At 39.6% G+C, this 14343-nt stretch overlaps 1 protein-coding gene across 1 annotated transcript in view; it reads left to right on the forward strand.

Annotated features, from left to right (window-relative positions):
• Nucleotides 1–2165: 2165 nt before the first annotated feature.
• The window catches only part of nadsyn1 (NAD synthetase 1), a 40490-nt gene continuing 28312 nt past the window's right edge, over nucleotides 2166–14343 (forward strand). Inside the window, exons 1-5 of the mRNA XM_031292727.2 lie at nucleotides 2166–2479; nucleotides 4768–4828; nucleotides 8915–9031; nucleotides 9365–9418; nucleotides 11060–11149. Coding sequence (XP_031148587.1) covers nucleotides 2395–2479; nucleotides 4768–4828; nucleotides 8915–9031; nucleotides 9365–9418; nucleotides 11060–11149 — 407 coding nt within the window. The 5' untranslated portion in view covers nucleotides 2166–2394. The remainder of the gene's footprint in view (nucleotides 2480–4767; nucleotides 4829–8914; nucleotides 9032–9364; nucleotides 9419–11059; nucleotides 11150–14343) is intronic.

Here is a 14343-nt window from a genome sequence, read left to right on the forward strand (position 1 = left end):
CCCTCTGGTTTTATTAGTGACACAACAAAGTGGTAAGTGGAAGAAGGTGATTGATAGAGATGGCTGGGGAAAGGATGGAAACTTCCAGCGCAGACAGTTCTCCGACGGTTATAGTCACTGTTTGTGATTGTAGTGTTATCACACTGACAGTGTCAGCTCTCACCATGGCTATGACCAGCCCTTAGCTTTGTAACTGATGACACAATGTTATTTTCAGCCATTTATACACTGTCCTCACCAAGTGCATGTTTTGTAGAAAAATAAAGTCCATTACTTAACAGTGTAGCTCTCCATTGTGATGTCAATCCTTTGAAATGTGACTTTGTTAACGCTTTGCCTTTTCTTTTTTAAACTATTGTCACATGTAAAATATTTGACATGAAGTTGAAAGTCAATGTTCATATGATGTTTCAACTGATTCAATGATTTTGGGGTGGCATTAAAGGCCCAGTATTGATCATGTAAGTTTACAATAAATGAATGAATGAATGAATAAATGAATGACAGATGTGGCTTGTAGTGACAGAGCATTAGAGAATTATAGTGTGTTCTGTTTGTACTCAGAGTTTGGAATTTCCGAGGTCAAAGTCGGAAACCCACCCCCTGAACTCGGATTTCCGAGTTGGGAAGTCAGACAACTTCACAGTACCCCCCCGAGCTTCAAAATCCAACATGACTGCTTCGTGCATCAACAGCAGTGACAGCTGTAGTAATATATATTTATTAGCTCTTCTGTCTTATTTGTGTCTCACTAAATCAGTCGTACACACAGTCCTGTCCAACCTTTATCCGTGGACGCTGTTTGTATGCACAAAACAACAGCGTAATGCATTGTTATCAACTGGTATTGCTACCAATGGCTAACCTGGCTAGAGCTAACCCCACAATGAAAATCCAGACTTGTAAATGGAACGCATTCAACTCAAGTGTGACGTCATTCCCAGGTCCAGCTTCCGAGTTCCGAGGTAAATGGAACGCACTATTAAACCCAATCTGCAGTTCCCCTCAGCTCTACAGAGCTTTGAGCATTGTTTTGGTTTTACAGCCCATAACCTTATTGTTTCGGTTCTGTCTTACTGATCTCATGAAACGACAGAAGCTACAGCAGCCAGCTGTTTTCAGAGACAAGGCTGTGATAAACCCACTGAACACTACCTGCTCAGCAGCAAACAGCAGTCAGACACAGTTAGAGACTATAGCTGGTGAACATAGTGGAGCATTTAGCAGCTAAAGAGACAGATATTTCCCCTCATGAGTTGGTGGAGACCAAAGACAGAGCTTAAAGCAGAATGAACATTATACCTGCATCAGGTGGCCAGAAGCACGACTTAAAATGAATGCTTATGTCGTTCCATCTCTGCTGGATGTATCAATAAGCAACTGTTTGCGAAACAACATTAAAGCACTTATAAAGCACTGAATGGTTTATTTCTGATCTAATGCTACATTGTGAACCATACAGACCTGTCAGGTGGTCTGGGACAGCTCTGCTTTCTATCCCCAGAGTCAGAACTAAACAGGGAGAAGTAGCGTTCACTTTTTATGCACCACATATACTGAACAAACTCCCAAAAACTGTGGGGTGAGCACAGAAGTTTTAAACAGGCAGTTAGCTAAAAGTAATGGATGAATGGTTGAAATAATTAGTCACTTATAATGAGTTAAAGTATTGCATAAGCGGCTGAAATTAGCTAAAAGTAGGCCTACTGACTAAACAGCTCAAATGATTAGCTAAATGTGAAACATCCAAATGGTTGAAACCGTCAGCAATCTAAATATTGACAGTTCAACAAGTATGAAAAAAATGAACAATATCTAATATATTATATAATGCAGTGGTTCCTAAACCGCAGTATGGAAGAGGATTAGGGTCACATGTGAACATTTTATCTGAGTTCTGAGTTTAAAGTCAGAATTCTGAGAATAAAGTCACAAATGTATTCTCAGAATTCTGACCTTTTTGTATCTACAAAAGGGGGGGCCTGCAGATCCACATGTGAAATTTGTATTTGAGTCAGGATTCTGAGAATGGAGGGACTTTAAACTCAGAATTCAAATCAAAATTTCACATGTACACAACAAATATGTTCAAGCCTTGAAGTAATGTCATCTATTATCCTGTGGAGGGCAGTAATGTGCTCAGAAGCGTCTAAATTGCCAAAATGACGGATCAGAATAAGAAGTAGAGGCGTTCTGTACTTCTCCAGATCAGGTTGAGGTAACTCCACATACTCCTAATGACAGTCAGTTAACGTTAGATAGATAACTATAGCTACAGTATTTAGCTATACCTGTGCTAGCTTAACGTTATATCCCGTATCGTTTGCATTGTCCGCCTGGTTTGTTCACGCGACGTGAGTTGCTCAGTGTTGTAACTTAGCAACTACCGAGGACATGGGACGGAAAGTGACCCTCGCTACTTGCTCATTGAATCAGTGGGCTTTGGACTTTGAAGGCAACCTGGAGAGAATACTGAAGAGTAAGTCGGACTGTTATTACTGCTGCACAGCGGTGACTTTGAAGCTATTCCATCTATAATGTATATCACGTATCAGAGTGTAACTGCTGCGAGGTGTAACGTGAGGTTTCTAGTTTCTGGTTCTATTAATATTTTCCAGTAGTGGAATGTAACTAAGTACATTTACTCAAGGACTGTTCTTAAGTACACATTGAGGTAGCCTACTTGTACTTGAGTCTTTTCTCTTCATGCCACTTTCTACTTCTACTCCTCTACATTTCAGAGAGAAATATTGTACTTTTTACTCTCATAATAACTACATTAATCTGACAGCTTTAGTTAGGCTACTTACTTTACACATTAAGATTTTTGCACACAAAGCACATACACATAGTTTATAAAATCTGATGTTTTATTATAAATTAAAGGTGCCCTGCCACACATATTTCATTACTTTGTGGTAATGTCTGAAGTTCTACCATGGACTCTGTAACATTTTTTTTGTGAAAAAAATCCCTTGGTTACCTTGTTTCAAGCTATTCTAGCGTGGTATAGAAAGCCTGCAGGAAGACTCAGCTCGATTTGTGCCAGTTCTCATTAATATTCAACGAGCTAAGCTGCTTGACTCTGATTGGCTAACAGCTAGCCAATGAGAGCCTGGCTATCAGCATCCTTTACCCAGCGCAACTGGGCGAGCTCATGATTAGTAATGAGCTCAGGCAACATCACGTTAGACTGACCAGCTTTTGTAATTGGCCTGATTTCTCCGCTTATTTCTTTTCAGTGGCTAGAGCTGACAGAGGAGGTAGCAGTTCATTTTCACATTCACGACATAACACAAACACATATGGACCTAACATATTTCAAAAAATACAAGTAAAAACGGTTTTGTGTGGCATAGCACCTTTAAACTAGCCAACAATATAACGGCCTACAAGTCCAGAAATGGTTAGACCATTAAATACACAACTGTTTGGATCCTTTTCAGTTTCTAAAATAGGAGGATTTTTCTGCATTGAGTTACATTACTTTTAATACTTTAAGTACATTTGCCTGATGATACTTCTATACTTTTACTTTAGTAACATTTTCAATGCAGGACTTTTACTTGTAACAGAGTATTTTTACAGTGTGGTATTACTACTTTTACTTAGGTAAAGGATCTGAAAACTTCTTCCACCACTGATAATGTTAGCATGTTGGAAAACCCACTGTTTCTCAAAACATACCAGACACTTCACATATGCCTGTTGTTACATTAGTACGAAACTAGTAAACAAATAAATAAATGAGATGACTGCAGTGTAAACAGGTGAGAAATTGCATCAATACAGAGTTTCATAAGTATTATTGATTAACCACTCAGCAACATGAACAGAGAATTGAGACACGTTTGCTTTTTTCCTCATATATATTACTACCACAATAATGGTAATAATAATTTTCTATCCAAAGTCTTCAGTTTGTACATCTGTCACCAATTCCCACAGTGGAATTGAAACTGATCACCAAAGTATTGATCACAGAGCCCTACAACAATGCTCCTCAGATCTCTGCAGGGTAAATCCAGACAGCTAGCTAGACTATCTGTCCAATCTGAGTCTTCTGTTGCACGACTAAAACAACCTTTGAACGTACATCCCTCCACAGTGCTGTGGAGGAGGGTCTGGCAATACCCTCCTGAGAAAATGAACATTTCCACCAGTTACTTTTGTGATTTGTGCAGTTGAAGCCGCAGACATTTGTCATGTTGATCTACCCATAACCCTGGACACGTCTATAAGACATTTCTGCCTTTGTGACCTTTTTTTTATTGGCCTCTCACAAGTCTCCTAACTTTGTAAAGGTAAAGGTACTTTATTGTCACATACACATACATGTAGCGAAATTCATTCTCTGCATTTAACCCATCCCTCAAGGGAGCAGTGGGCAGCCATTTACAGCCCGGGGACCAACTCCAGATCTCAGCCAGTGCCTTGATCAAGGACACTGACTGGAGAACCTAGTACATGTTATTTAATGGCGGGGGAAACCGGGGGAGAACATACAAACTCCACACAGAAAGGCCCGGAACAACCTGGATTCGAACCCAGAACCTTCTTGCTGTGAGGCCAACCAATGGTGCTAACCATTGGGCCACTATGCTGCTTGTGGAAATGCAATACCACTAAACCAGTAGTACAGGAACTGAAAACTACTTCCACAACTGGTCAATGCACACAGAACCAACAGTGATTTTTGCCAAAATAACAATAATCCTTCCTTCTGTGTGTGTGTGTGTGTGTGTGTGTGTGTGTGTTTCTCTGCAGGTATTGAGATTGCTAAAGCTCACGGAGCCAAATACAGACTGGGTCCGGAGCTAGAGATATGGTATGCTGCTGGGAAAAGCATTTATTTGGTTTCTGCAGGGTTCAACAGTAAGGGTTGCCCGATGGCCCGATGCAAGTAAAACGCCACGTCATCATCGTATCATAAATTACGTTATTGTTATCGGCTAACAGTTCCACAATGATTTCTCAGGTCTTTAATAAAACAAACAAAAAAACCTACATTAACAATGTTTTTGTAAGTGCTCTTTAAGTATCTACATGATTTTGTTTGCATAAAACATGTCTCATTTGCATTGTAGGTTAAGAAACAAAAAAATACAAATGTTCCAACTTAAACTCTATGACATAGTAGAAATGAGGGTACCTAAAATGGATGCGGTGTAGTGGAAGTTTTTCTTGTTAGCAGCAGGAGTGCGTATCAAAAACACCAGATGAAACAAAAAAGGACGATTTGAGGATTAAACCAAAGTTTGGTCTTTGAGTATTTATTTACATTTGCAAATGCAGGAAGCACACGGTTCACAAAAAGGCACGCAGCTCTGGTGTGAAAGGTCTCTTCAACGAATAACAAAAAGCACACAGTATATATGCATCTCCAGTGAGATAGAAAAGAGCATGCCCCTTTTTCTAAACATGACTCACACATTTCTTACAATCAAACATAGTCAGACATTCAGGAGCCACCTCACTTCTTCCCCTCTGTACCACTTTCTACCCCAAAGTTTAGACATCCCGTTTATCTCAACTATGTGAGAAGTCTCAACTATTCTGGCAGAAATAACAGATAGTTTAAGGTGACCTTGTAGTCCCTATCTGTTCAGCGTACACATTACGTTCCCAGACTTGGTGGCTCTTACTTTCAACATGTGAGAATAAGAAAAACTCACTTTCAGCATTGTGAGACAAAGTAAAACAGAAATAAGACAAGAATATAAAGAATCATGCCTAAATATAATTTTGCCACTACAGCGGTCAAACAAATTAAAGATAGAAAACCCTGTCTCTCCGGTACGGAAGAGGATTAGGGCCACATGTGAAAAAATGTATTGAGTCTGAGTTTAAAGTCAGAATTCAGACTTTTTTCTCAGAATTCTGAGATTAAAGACTTTTTTTAAAAAAAAAAAAAAAAAAAATGTATACTTAAAAAAAAAAAGTCTGAATTCTGAGATTAAAGTCAGTATTCTGAGAAAAAAAGTCAGAATTCTGATTTTAAAGGGGAACTATGCAGTTTTTTTTTAGCTTAATTTACTGTAACTAAACAGCTTTGGAGTCATTGGAATGGTTATATGACTTTTTTCGAGTTGAATGGTGGTCGTCTCGCTCCCCCCTAGCGCCTGTGAACTGAAAAAACACCCTTGCAACTTTTAGCCGGCGAGCTGGCGGCCTCAGCATCATGAAGTATCGCGTGATATCAGGTCTCGCGATGTAACAATTTGCTAGGAAAGCATTGTCGGAGGAACAGAGAAAGAGGAAACGGCAGACTGACCGAGCTAGGAGTCAGACACAAGTAAACATAGGAGTTGCCAAATATCTATTCCGAAGCTGTAGGGGGAGCTCTATCGAGAAACCTGCCAGCAGAAAGCGAAGAAATAGCCAAAACTGCATAGCGCCCCTTTAAAAATACATTTTTTCACATGTGGCCCTAATCCTCTTCCGTACTCCGGTAAATTAATTATTGCAATTAGAGTTGATAATTTTTTTTAAAATAATAGCCTCCACTTTCACTATAAACTTTAACTCATCTAAGACACATGTACATTATTACTAGGGCTGTCAGCATTAACGCGTTAATCGCGATGCGATTAAGGGCCGGGCATAATGCGTTAATTTTTTTAATCGTATTAATCGCATGCCGCCATTTATTAATTTATTTTTACTTCACTCGGCTTCGCGTCGTGCCTAACAGGCTACTATTTTGCCGTACTTCCTCGTAACACATCCTGCTGCTGCAGGAATCATTCTGGTGCCACTGATATGTCTGCACTTCTCTCTGATGCTCTGAAACAGACGTTACAGGCAACAGAAACATCGGTGCATGTGATGCTAGTTAACACTATACTCGACAGCAGCTAACGTTAGCCTACCGCTAGCCAGTAGCTGGATTAAACACGGTTACAATGCTGACAGCTAACGCTAAACGGTGTAAAGTTTGACTGTATTTCACTGTAGAGGATTCAACACCGGGATGCAGCTGCCGTTGACGGAAAAACACAGACGGTGCGTTTAATGAAACTGGTAATTTACAGCCTCTTGGTGTATTCAAAGTTGTTGTTAAATGCCCTTTTCCCATTTGGTGGTTGTTTTTGTCATTCAACAGCTATTTACTAGTGAAATAAGTTGTTGTTATAGTGATTACACTTTTTTTCAACTTTTTAAAAAAGTATCGGTTCAGGCACCGTTAAGGCACCGGTACCGTTTTAAAAGTACCGCTTTAGCACCGGTATCCAAACCAAACAATACCCAACCCTAATATTGACTCTAGTTTCAAATGTGTGACTAGATTAAATATATAATAAACAAATACAAATCTTAAAATCAAGTTCATAAAGTCATTTTCTTTGCATTCATTTGATTCCCAATCAAGATATACTGGTAAGAATTGCTTTCCATTGTTAATATGTACTTAAACAGTTCTGAAATGCAAAATAATAGAAATTTGATCATGTGATAAAACGTGTTTAATCGCGATTAAGAAAATGTAATTGTTTGACAGCCCTAATTATTACATTACATGTCATTTAGCTGACACTTTTATCCAAAGCGACTTACAATTGCTATATATGTCAGAGGTCGCATGCCTCTGGAGCGACTAGGGGTAAGGGGAAGGGTTAAGACAGAGAAATGAGACGCAGCCTAAGTGTCTTGCTCAGGGACACGTTGGTTGATGTATCGCAGTGGGAGTCGAACCCAGATCTCCCACACCAAAGGCATGTGTCATAGCCACTGCGCCATCACCACCCCCATGTACATGTGTTTATACATTGTAAACAATGATCAGATATAACAATTTAGTTATATAGAGTAGAGTTTTGGTTGTTATTTGATAACCACTAATAAAAAAAACTATTTATACACAGGCAAGTAATAATGATTTTGAGCAAGTAGAATTGTTTTTCGGGCAACTAAAAAAAAACTACCGTTGAACCCTGCACTGACATGAGTATATTGACATATTGAAATGTCATAGTATGATTCTCTTGGTCCAAACTGATTTTTTTGAACTGCTGGACTAACAGCAATGACATGTATTCAGTGCCTTGTAGTGCAGAGGGTTAATAAGGTGCCAGCCATAGAAATAAAATGGATAGAAAAGGCCAGTTTGCCGTGGTCATTTTTATTGGTACAAAACAAAATGGCGGAGAAAACGAGCCAAATAAAGTTCTGTCAGGTCCATTAAAGTCAAGAACAACACAGACAACAAAAAATTATTTAGGAAATTTTATTGAATAAATTTCAAATTAAATTTGGCAGTATGGCTCTGTTCAGAGGAGTCCCCTGACAGCAGCAGCATTAGGGGACACTCACACATTTTAAGACTGGGAGAGCTGAACTATTCCCCATATGAACAGAGCGGCAACGATGACATAGAAGCGTATGCCACGTTATACACGGCAAGGTGGAGCTGGGGAGGAGGTGGGTTGCATAGATGCGAGCAGCAAGCAGTTAGGAACAAACTAAAGCGGCTTTAAGCAGGGTGCCCTGTTTGAGTGTAGCCATTTAGAAGCGAGGGGAGTTGACCAGCTGATGCGCTGATGCAGATCAGTATAGCGGTTAGCGGCGTCTTGGCCTACCAGAACTGACGCTGGATGCTCAATAAAGTTCATTTGACTCATTTAGCAGCTGGCTCTTTGCCTCGTAACGTTACTACTCCACTGCTCGTTTGTCCGTTACTGCAAGACCTCACCTCCACGACTTTCCGGTAACCGCCTTATATGGAAGTTAATACGTTACCATGGCAACGGTACACATAAAAATGGCTGCCGCTCTGAACATTCTGCTACGTTGATTTGAATTGAAATGGCCTTTCTATCCATTTTATTTCTATGGTGCCAGCACTGCCAGAGTTTGGAGTTTCAGTTTTACTTTGCTGACATCTCTTTTCTAATTCACTACATTTTCTTAACAGCGGTTATGGCTGTGCAGACCACTTCTATGAGTCGGACACGTTGCTCCACAGCTTCCAGGTCCTGAGGAAGCTTCTAGAATCGGCTGTCACCCAGGACATCATCTGTGACGTGGGGATGTGAGTATCACCTTTCAAACAGTCAGACCTGTCCAAAAAGCAGTATTCAGTCTAGACGTCCTGTCTGAACAAAGAGTATCACGGTGTTATGTGCAGGTGTGCCGATAGCTGAACATTTGAAAGTATCCCATGAATCACGAAAGGTAACAATTGTTGCACTGCAAACTGCTGTGACTCTTAATATTTTCCTGGCTGAGAGCACGGCTCAGAACTTGGGAGACTCTTCACATTTGCAGCCCCCATTTCTGAATTTAAACTGACAGGACATGTTTTTCTTACCTGAGAAATCTCACTTTGGAAGTCCTCTTTTGTGACACATTGTGTTCCCCTCAGGCCCATCATGCATCATAATGTGCGCTACAACTGTCGGGTCCTGTTCCTCAACAGGTACGTCAGCACACCAGTCCAGTCTCATGAATGACATGTTGTTTTCCTACTTTTATACATACTTTAACTGGATATATATTACTTTGGATTCCCTGCACACTTCTTTGTTGAGTGTTTTCCTCTTGTGTACTGCTAATGTGACCTATGAATTCTACAAATATCTATCTATCTATCTATCTATGTACAGTCGTGAACAAATTAGGACACCCATGCTAAAGTTGACTAAAAAGAGGAATAAAAAAATCATCTTTGAACAATTTGATCTTAATGCCTTAATTAAAAAAATGAGGAAAAATCCAATCTTTAAGGACACCAATTTTCTTTGTGAATGAATAATGTATCATAAATAAATAAATGTTCTTCCTTAAAATACAGGGGGCATAAGTAAGTACACCCATATGTTAAATTCCCATAGAGGCAGGCAGTTATTGGCATGGTTTTATTTCAGTTAGCCTAATAGCTGGTTTGATTTGCATTGAGAGATGATTTTATGGAAAGTACCCCATGCCAATCTCTAGGTATGGTGAAGGGTATGTGATGATGTGGGGCTATTTTAAAGTGCCCATATTATGAAAAAAAAACTTTTTCTGGGATTTGGGGTGTTATGTTGTGTCTCTGGTGCTTCCACACACATACAAACTTTGAAAAAAATCCATCCTGCTGTTTAGAGTGAGATACGGTTTCTGAATGTGTCCTGCCTTCAGTCTCTGGGTGAGCTGTTCAAAATCGGCACGGCTTGTGACGTCACAAGCCGAAACGAGCAGGCTAACCGCAACCATTAGCTCGTAGCGTTAGCATGCTAACACTAGCATGCTAACGCTAGCATGCTACCTCATTCTCAATAGCAAAGCACTGCTACAACACACACAAGTTCACCATAATCTACAAAAGAACTACTTACATGTGCGCCCTCATTTAGAAGTCTCCCAGCTAATCCTGCCTTGTAACTGACCGAAGTTGTAGAAACAGCCTTTCTTTTACTGTCTATGGAGCTAGCTAGCTGACATGATCTACATCTGAGCTACTGAGCATGTGCAGTGCAATCAAAGATAGTACAGAAGAAGAAGAAGAAAAGAGGTCTCACTCTGTAGCTAAAACAGAGACCAGGTGAAAAGAGGATCTGCAGCAGTGAGAGAGAGCACTGCAGTACAACAAAAATATGGTGTTTTTTGAAAATTAAACCATGTAAACCTATTCTGGTACAACCTTAAAATACAATTATGAACCTGAAAATGAGCATAATATGGCTGCTTTAATTCCAAAGGCCAAGGGAACTTTATCAGGATGCATAGTATCCTGGATCCATGAAATAATTGGCCTTTAAAAATAAAAAAATCTGCCTGCCTCTAGGGGAATTTAACATATGGGTGTACTTACTTATGCCCCCTATATTTTAAGGAAAAAACATTTATTTATTTACGATACATTATTCATTCAAAAAGAAAATTGGTGTCCTTAAAGATTGGATTTTTCCTCATTTTTTTAATTAAGGCATTAAGATCAATTTGCAAAAGATGATTTTTTTATTCCTCTTTTTAGTCAACTTTAGCATGGGTGTCCTAATTTTTTCACATGACTGTATGTATCTATCTATCTATCACTGTATATTTTATCGCTGACTATTTGTCCTCCATCCTGTAGAAAGATTCTGCTGATCAGACCTAAAATGGTGATGGCCAACCACGGGAACTACCGAGAGCTGCGCTGGTTCTCACCGTGGAATCAGTTAAGGTTGGTCCTCACTCTGCCACACTCTGACTCTGTGGTACTAATATTTGAAGCCCTTCATATCGCTCTGTCTCTCCGTATTTGGGAGGGCACTAATTGTTGATACATGATGAATATTAGCAAACTATTTTCATATGTTCATTACTTTCATTTGCAATGAGTCTTACACTTAGATACTTAAATTGTTAGGGTATAATCAGGGCAAAACAGATGTGTTTGACAGGAAGTGGGGTCAACCAATCAGCTTGATGTGCAGGGACACACAACACGTTGTTGACCTGTGGGAGGTGTAAGCCTCTGTGACCTTTGGATACTAAGGGTGTCACGATTGGCTGAATCTACAATTCAGTTTGTCTTTACATTTTAAGGTCACAATTTGACTCATGTTTTCGATTTAAAAAATTTTTTTGTGAAAGAGGCTCAGTCCTTGGTGCAGTGGCCGCGGGTTTGATTCCGACCTGCGGTACTTTGCTGCATGTCATTCCCTCTCTCTTTCCCCTTGATGTCTTCAGCTATCCTATAAAATAAAGGCATAAAATGGCCCAAAAAAATGATTTCAAAAAATAAAAACATTTTTTAGCACACTCCCAATAACAAGGGGCACATGAATGCACTATGAGTTTACAGAGGGGCACCTGAATGCACCATGAAGTCCAGTTGGAGCCAACAGGCTTTACCGTTGTTGTTGGTTTTCCGTCATCTCTTACTCCGCCACTGGCCATGGTGACTCAAAAAGAGCAGCTGCAGGCTACAAGGAAGCTAACGTTACCCAGTGTCTATAGCTGAATGCTACGCTTTGTCATCAGTGTGTTGTTTTTTTCTTCTTCGGACACGTGCAAGTAGGCGAGGATGGAGACCAAAAAAAGAAATACTAGGGAGAAATGTACAATACTGCTTTCAATTTTGATAATTGAAATTAAAAGCTAGATTTTGGTTGATTTTCAATTTCAAATCAAAATCTTGACACCCCTAATTGCTACACCATAGCTGCCTGCTCTGCAGGGATGTGTAGGTGTATCTTCATAAAAGTGTATTTCCAGGAAAGTCCCATGCCCTTAGTTAGTAACACTATCTGCTAAAACTTGACTGGTGCTACACATGATGAGTCAGCTGTTTGTGATGTGTAAATATTACTGAAGCTCCCCTTTAAAGGTCCCATATCATGTTTGTTTCCAGGTTCATACTTGTATTTTGGGTTTCTACAAGAACATGTTTACATGCTTTAATGTTGAAAAAACACATTATTTTTCTCATACTGTCCGTCTGAATATACCTGTATTCACCCTCTGTCTGAAACGCTCCGTTTTAGCGCCTGTCTCTTTAAGCCCCCCTCCTGAAAAAGCCCAGTCTGCTCTGATTGGTCAGCGTGTCCGGGTCTTCTGCATGCGCTCCCGGAGTCTTTGCACCATCACTGCAGCCGGGGAATGACTGTAACGGCACTGTAGCAGCACTCTCTAACTATATATAGTAAAGTTGTGACATCACAACCGTACAGGAAGTCCTGACGGCTCGTTTAAAGGCACTCTGAATACGGACTGTGTGCATTTCTTTGTGGATTGAGGACAAGGACATGGAAAACTAACTTTTTACAATATGGGACCTTTAAAACAACTCTAATCTGGGAAATACGCTCACTTGTAATGTTGTCCAGTACAGAGAAAAAGTAGGTTTAGATTAGCTTAGCACAAAGACTGAAAGCATGGGGAAACTGTTAGCACCTTAATGTTTGACGAGTTAAAAAAATACAACTCCTAAGCTGCGTTATTTAAATGATGTAGCTCGTTAACTAGCAGGCTAGTCACCAATGCCCTCAACAGTCAGCTGCATCTTTATAAGTCAGAGTTGGCACAGTGATCAAACCTGGCAACAACCACCATTAGGACAGGATTATCTAATGCTAACCGCTACTAAAACCACAGTGTCTCATTTTCTATTCCAGCAGTTAAATTCACAAGATGCATTTAGATATGAGTTGTTGAAAAGTGCATTTTTTCACTTCTATAGAAGCTAAAACCATTTTAACCATGATTGTATTGTTTGAGCCAAGCTAGGTGATAGGGCTGTGCAATTATTCAAAATCTTAGTTGCGATTACAATTTTGGCTCCTAATGATCACAAACACAATTTTTGATTGAAGCGTAACTCTCGCCAAAATGCAACCTAGGGTCTTTTTGTGAATGTACCTGAGTCAAACTTTCTTTAAAAAGCAGAATTAGGACGGAAACGCCACTTTGACCGTATGATTGACCGTATTTTCGTTTTCGGTCAAATGGCCTTTTGAATGGGAGTGCTAGGGGCTCTACTGTGACAGCATCAAAATCACTATTTTTAAAACACTAAGAAGGCTCGACACAACATGAAACTTTTCTCGAAGTATCACCAGGGGCTCTACACATGAACTGGAGCATTGAGAACATTGTTTGTGTACACAGAGTTTACTAAAAAGAAAGGTTTTAACAATTCACTTTAGCTGTTGATTTTTCCGGTCTCTGTCGGTCTAGCCAGTCAAAAATAGTCAATCTCCAAATGCAACGTAACAGGGAGGAGAGTAAAGATGGAAAGCTTCTAAAGCTTAGTTCCATATAAATGCACGGATAATTCGTTGTTTTGTCGTTAGTGAAAAACAATATTGACCTTGTAGTTGAAAAAGGAGCCTCATATAAGAATGACATTTCCTCCTATGGAGTCCGTTCATCCTCATTCAGAGATCGAAACTTTTTGACTGACAAGATGGCGGATAGTGTAAACAACAACTGCTAAAGTGAGTCATTCAAAACCTTTCGTTTTAGTAAACTCTGTACACAAACAGTGTTCTCAATGCTCCAGTTCATGTGTAGAGCCCCTGGTGATACTTTGAGCAAAGTTACTTGTTGTGTTGAGTCTTCTTAGTGTTTTAAAAATAGTGATTTTGATGCGATCATAGTAGTGCCCCTAGGACTCCCATTCAAAAGGCCATTTGACCCAAAACGAGAATACGGTACATCTTAAAAGTGGCGTTTCCGTCTTAATTATGCTTTTAAACGAAAGTTTGACTCGGGTATATTCACATCGGGTATATTTTTTGGCGAGAGTTACACTTCAATTGGAAAAAAAAAAAAAAAAAAAGATTATTTTGCACATTGTGTTTTACAAGTTAACTCTTATTTTGTCTTGTGTTCTGATTGAAAAAAAAAAAGGTTTAAACGGCAAAAGTATTA

The sequence above is a fragment of the Sander lucioperca genome, chromosome 3 (assembly GCF_008315115.2).
Source record: "Sander lucioperca isolate FBNREF2018 chromosome 3, SLUC_FBN_1.2, whole genome shotgun sequence".
NCBI lineage: Eukaryota > Metazoa > Chordata > Actinopteri > Perciformes > Percidae > Sander > Sander lucioperca.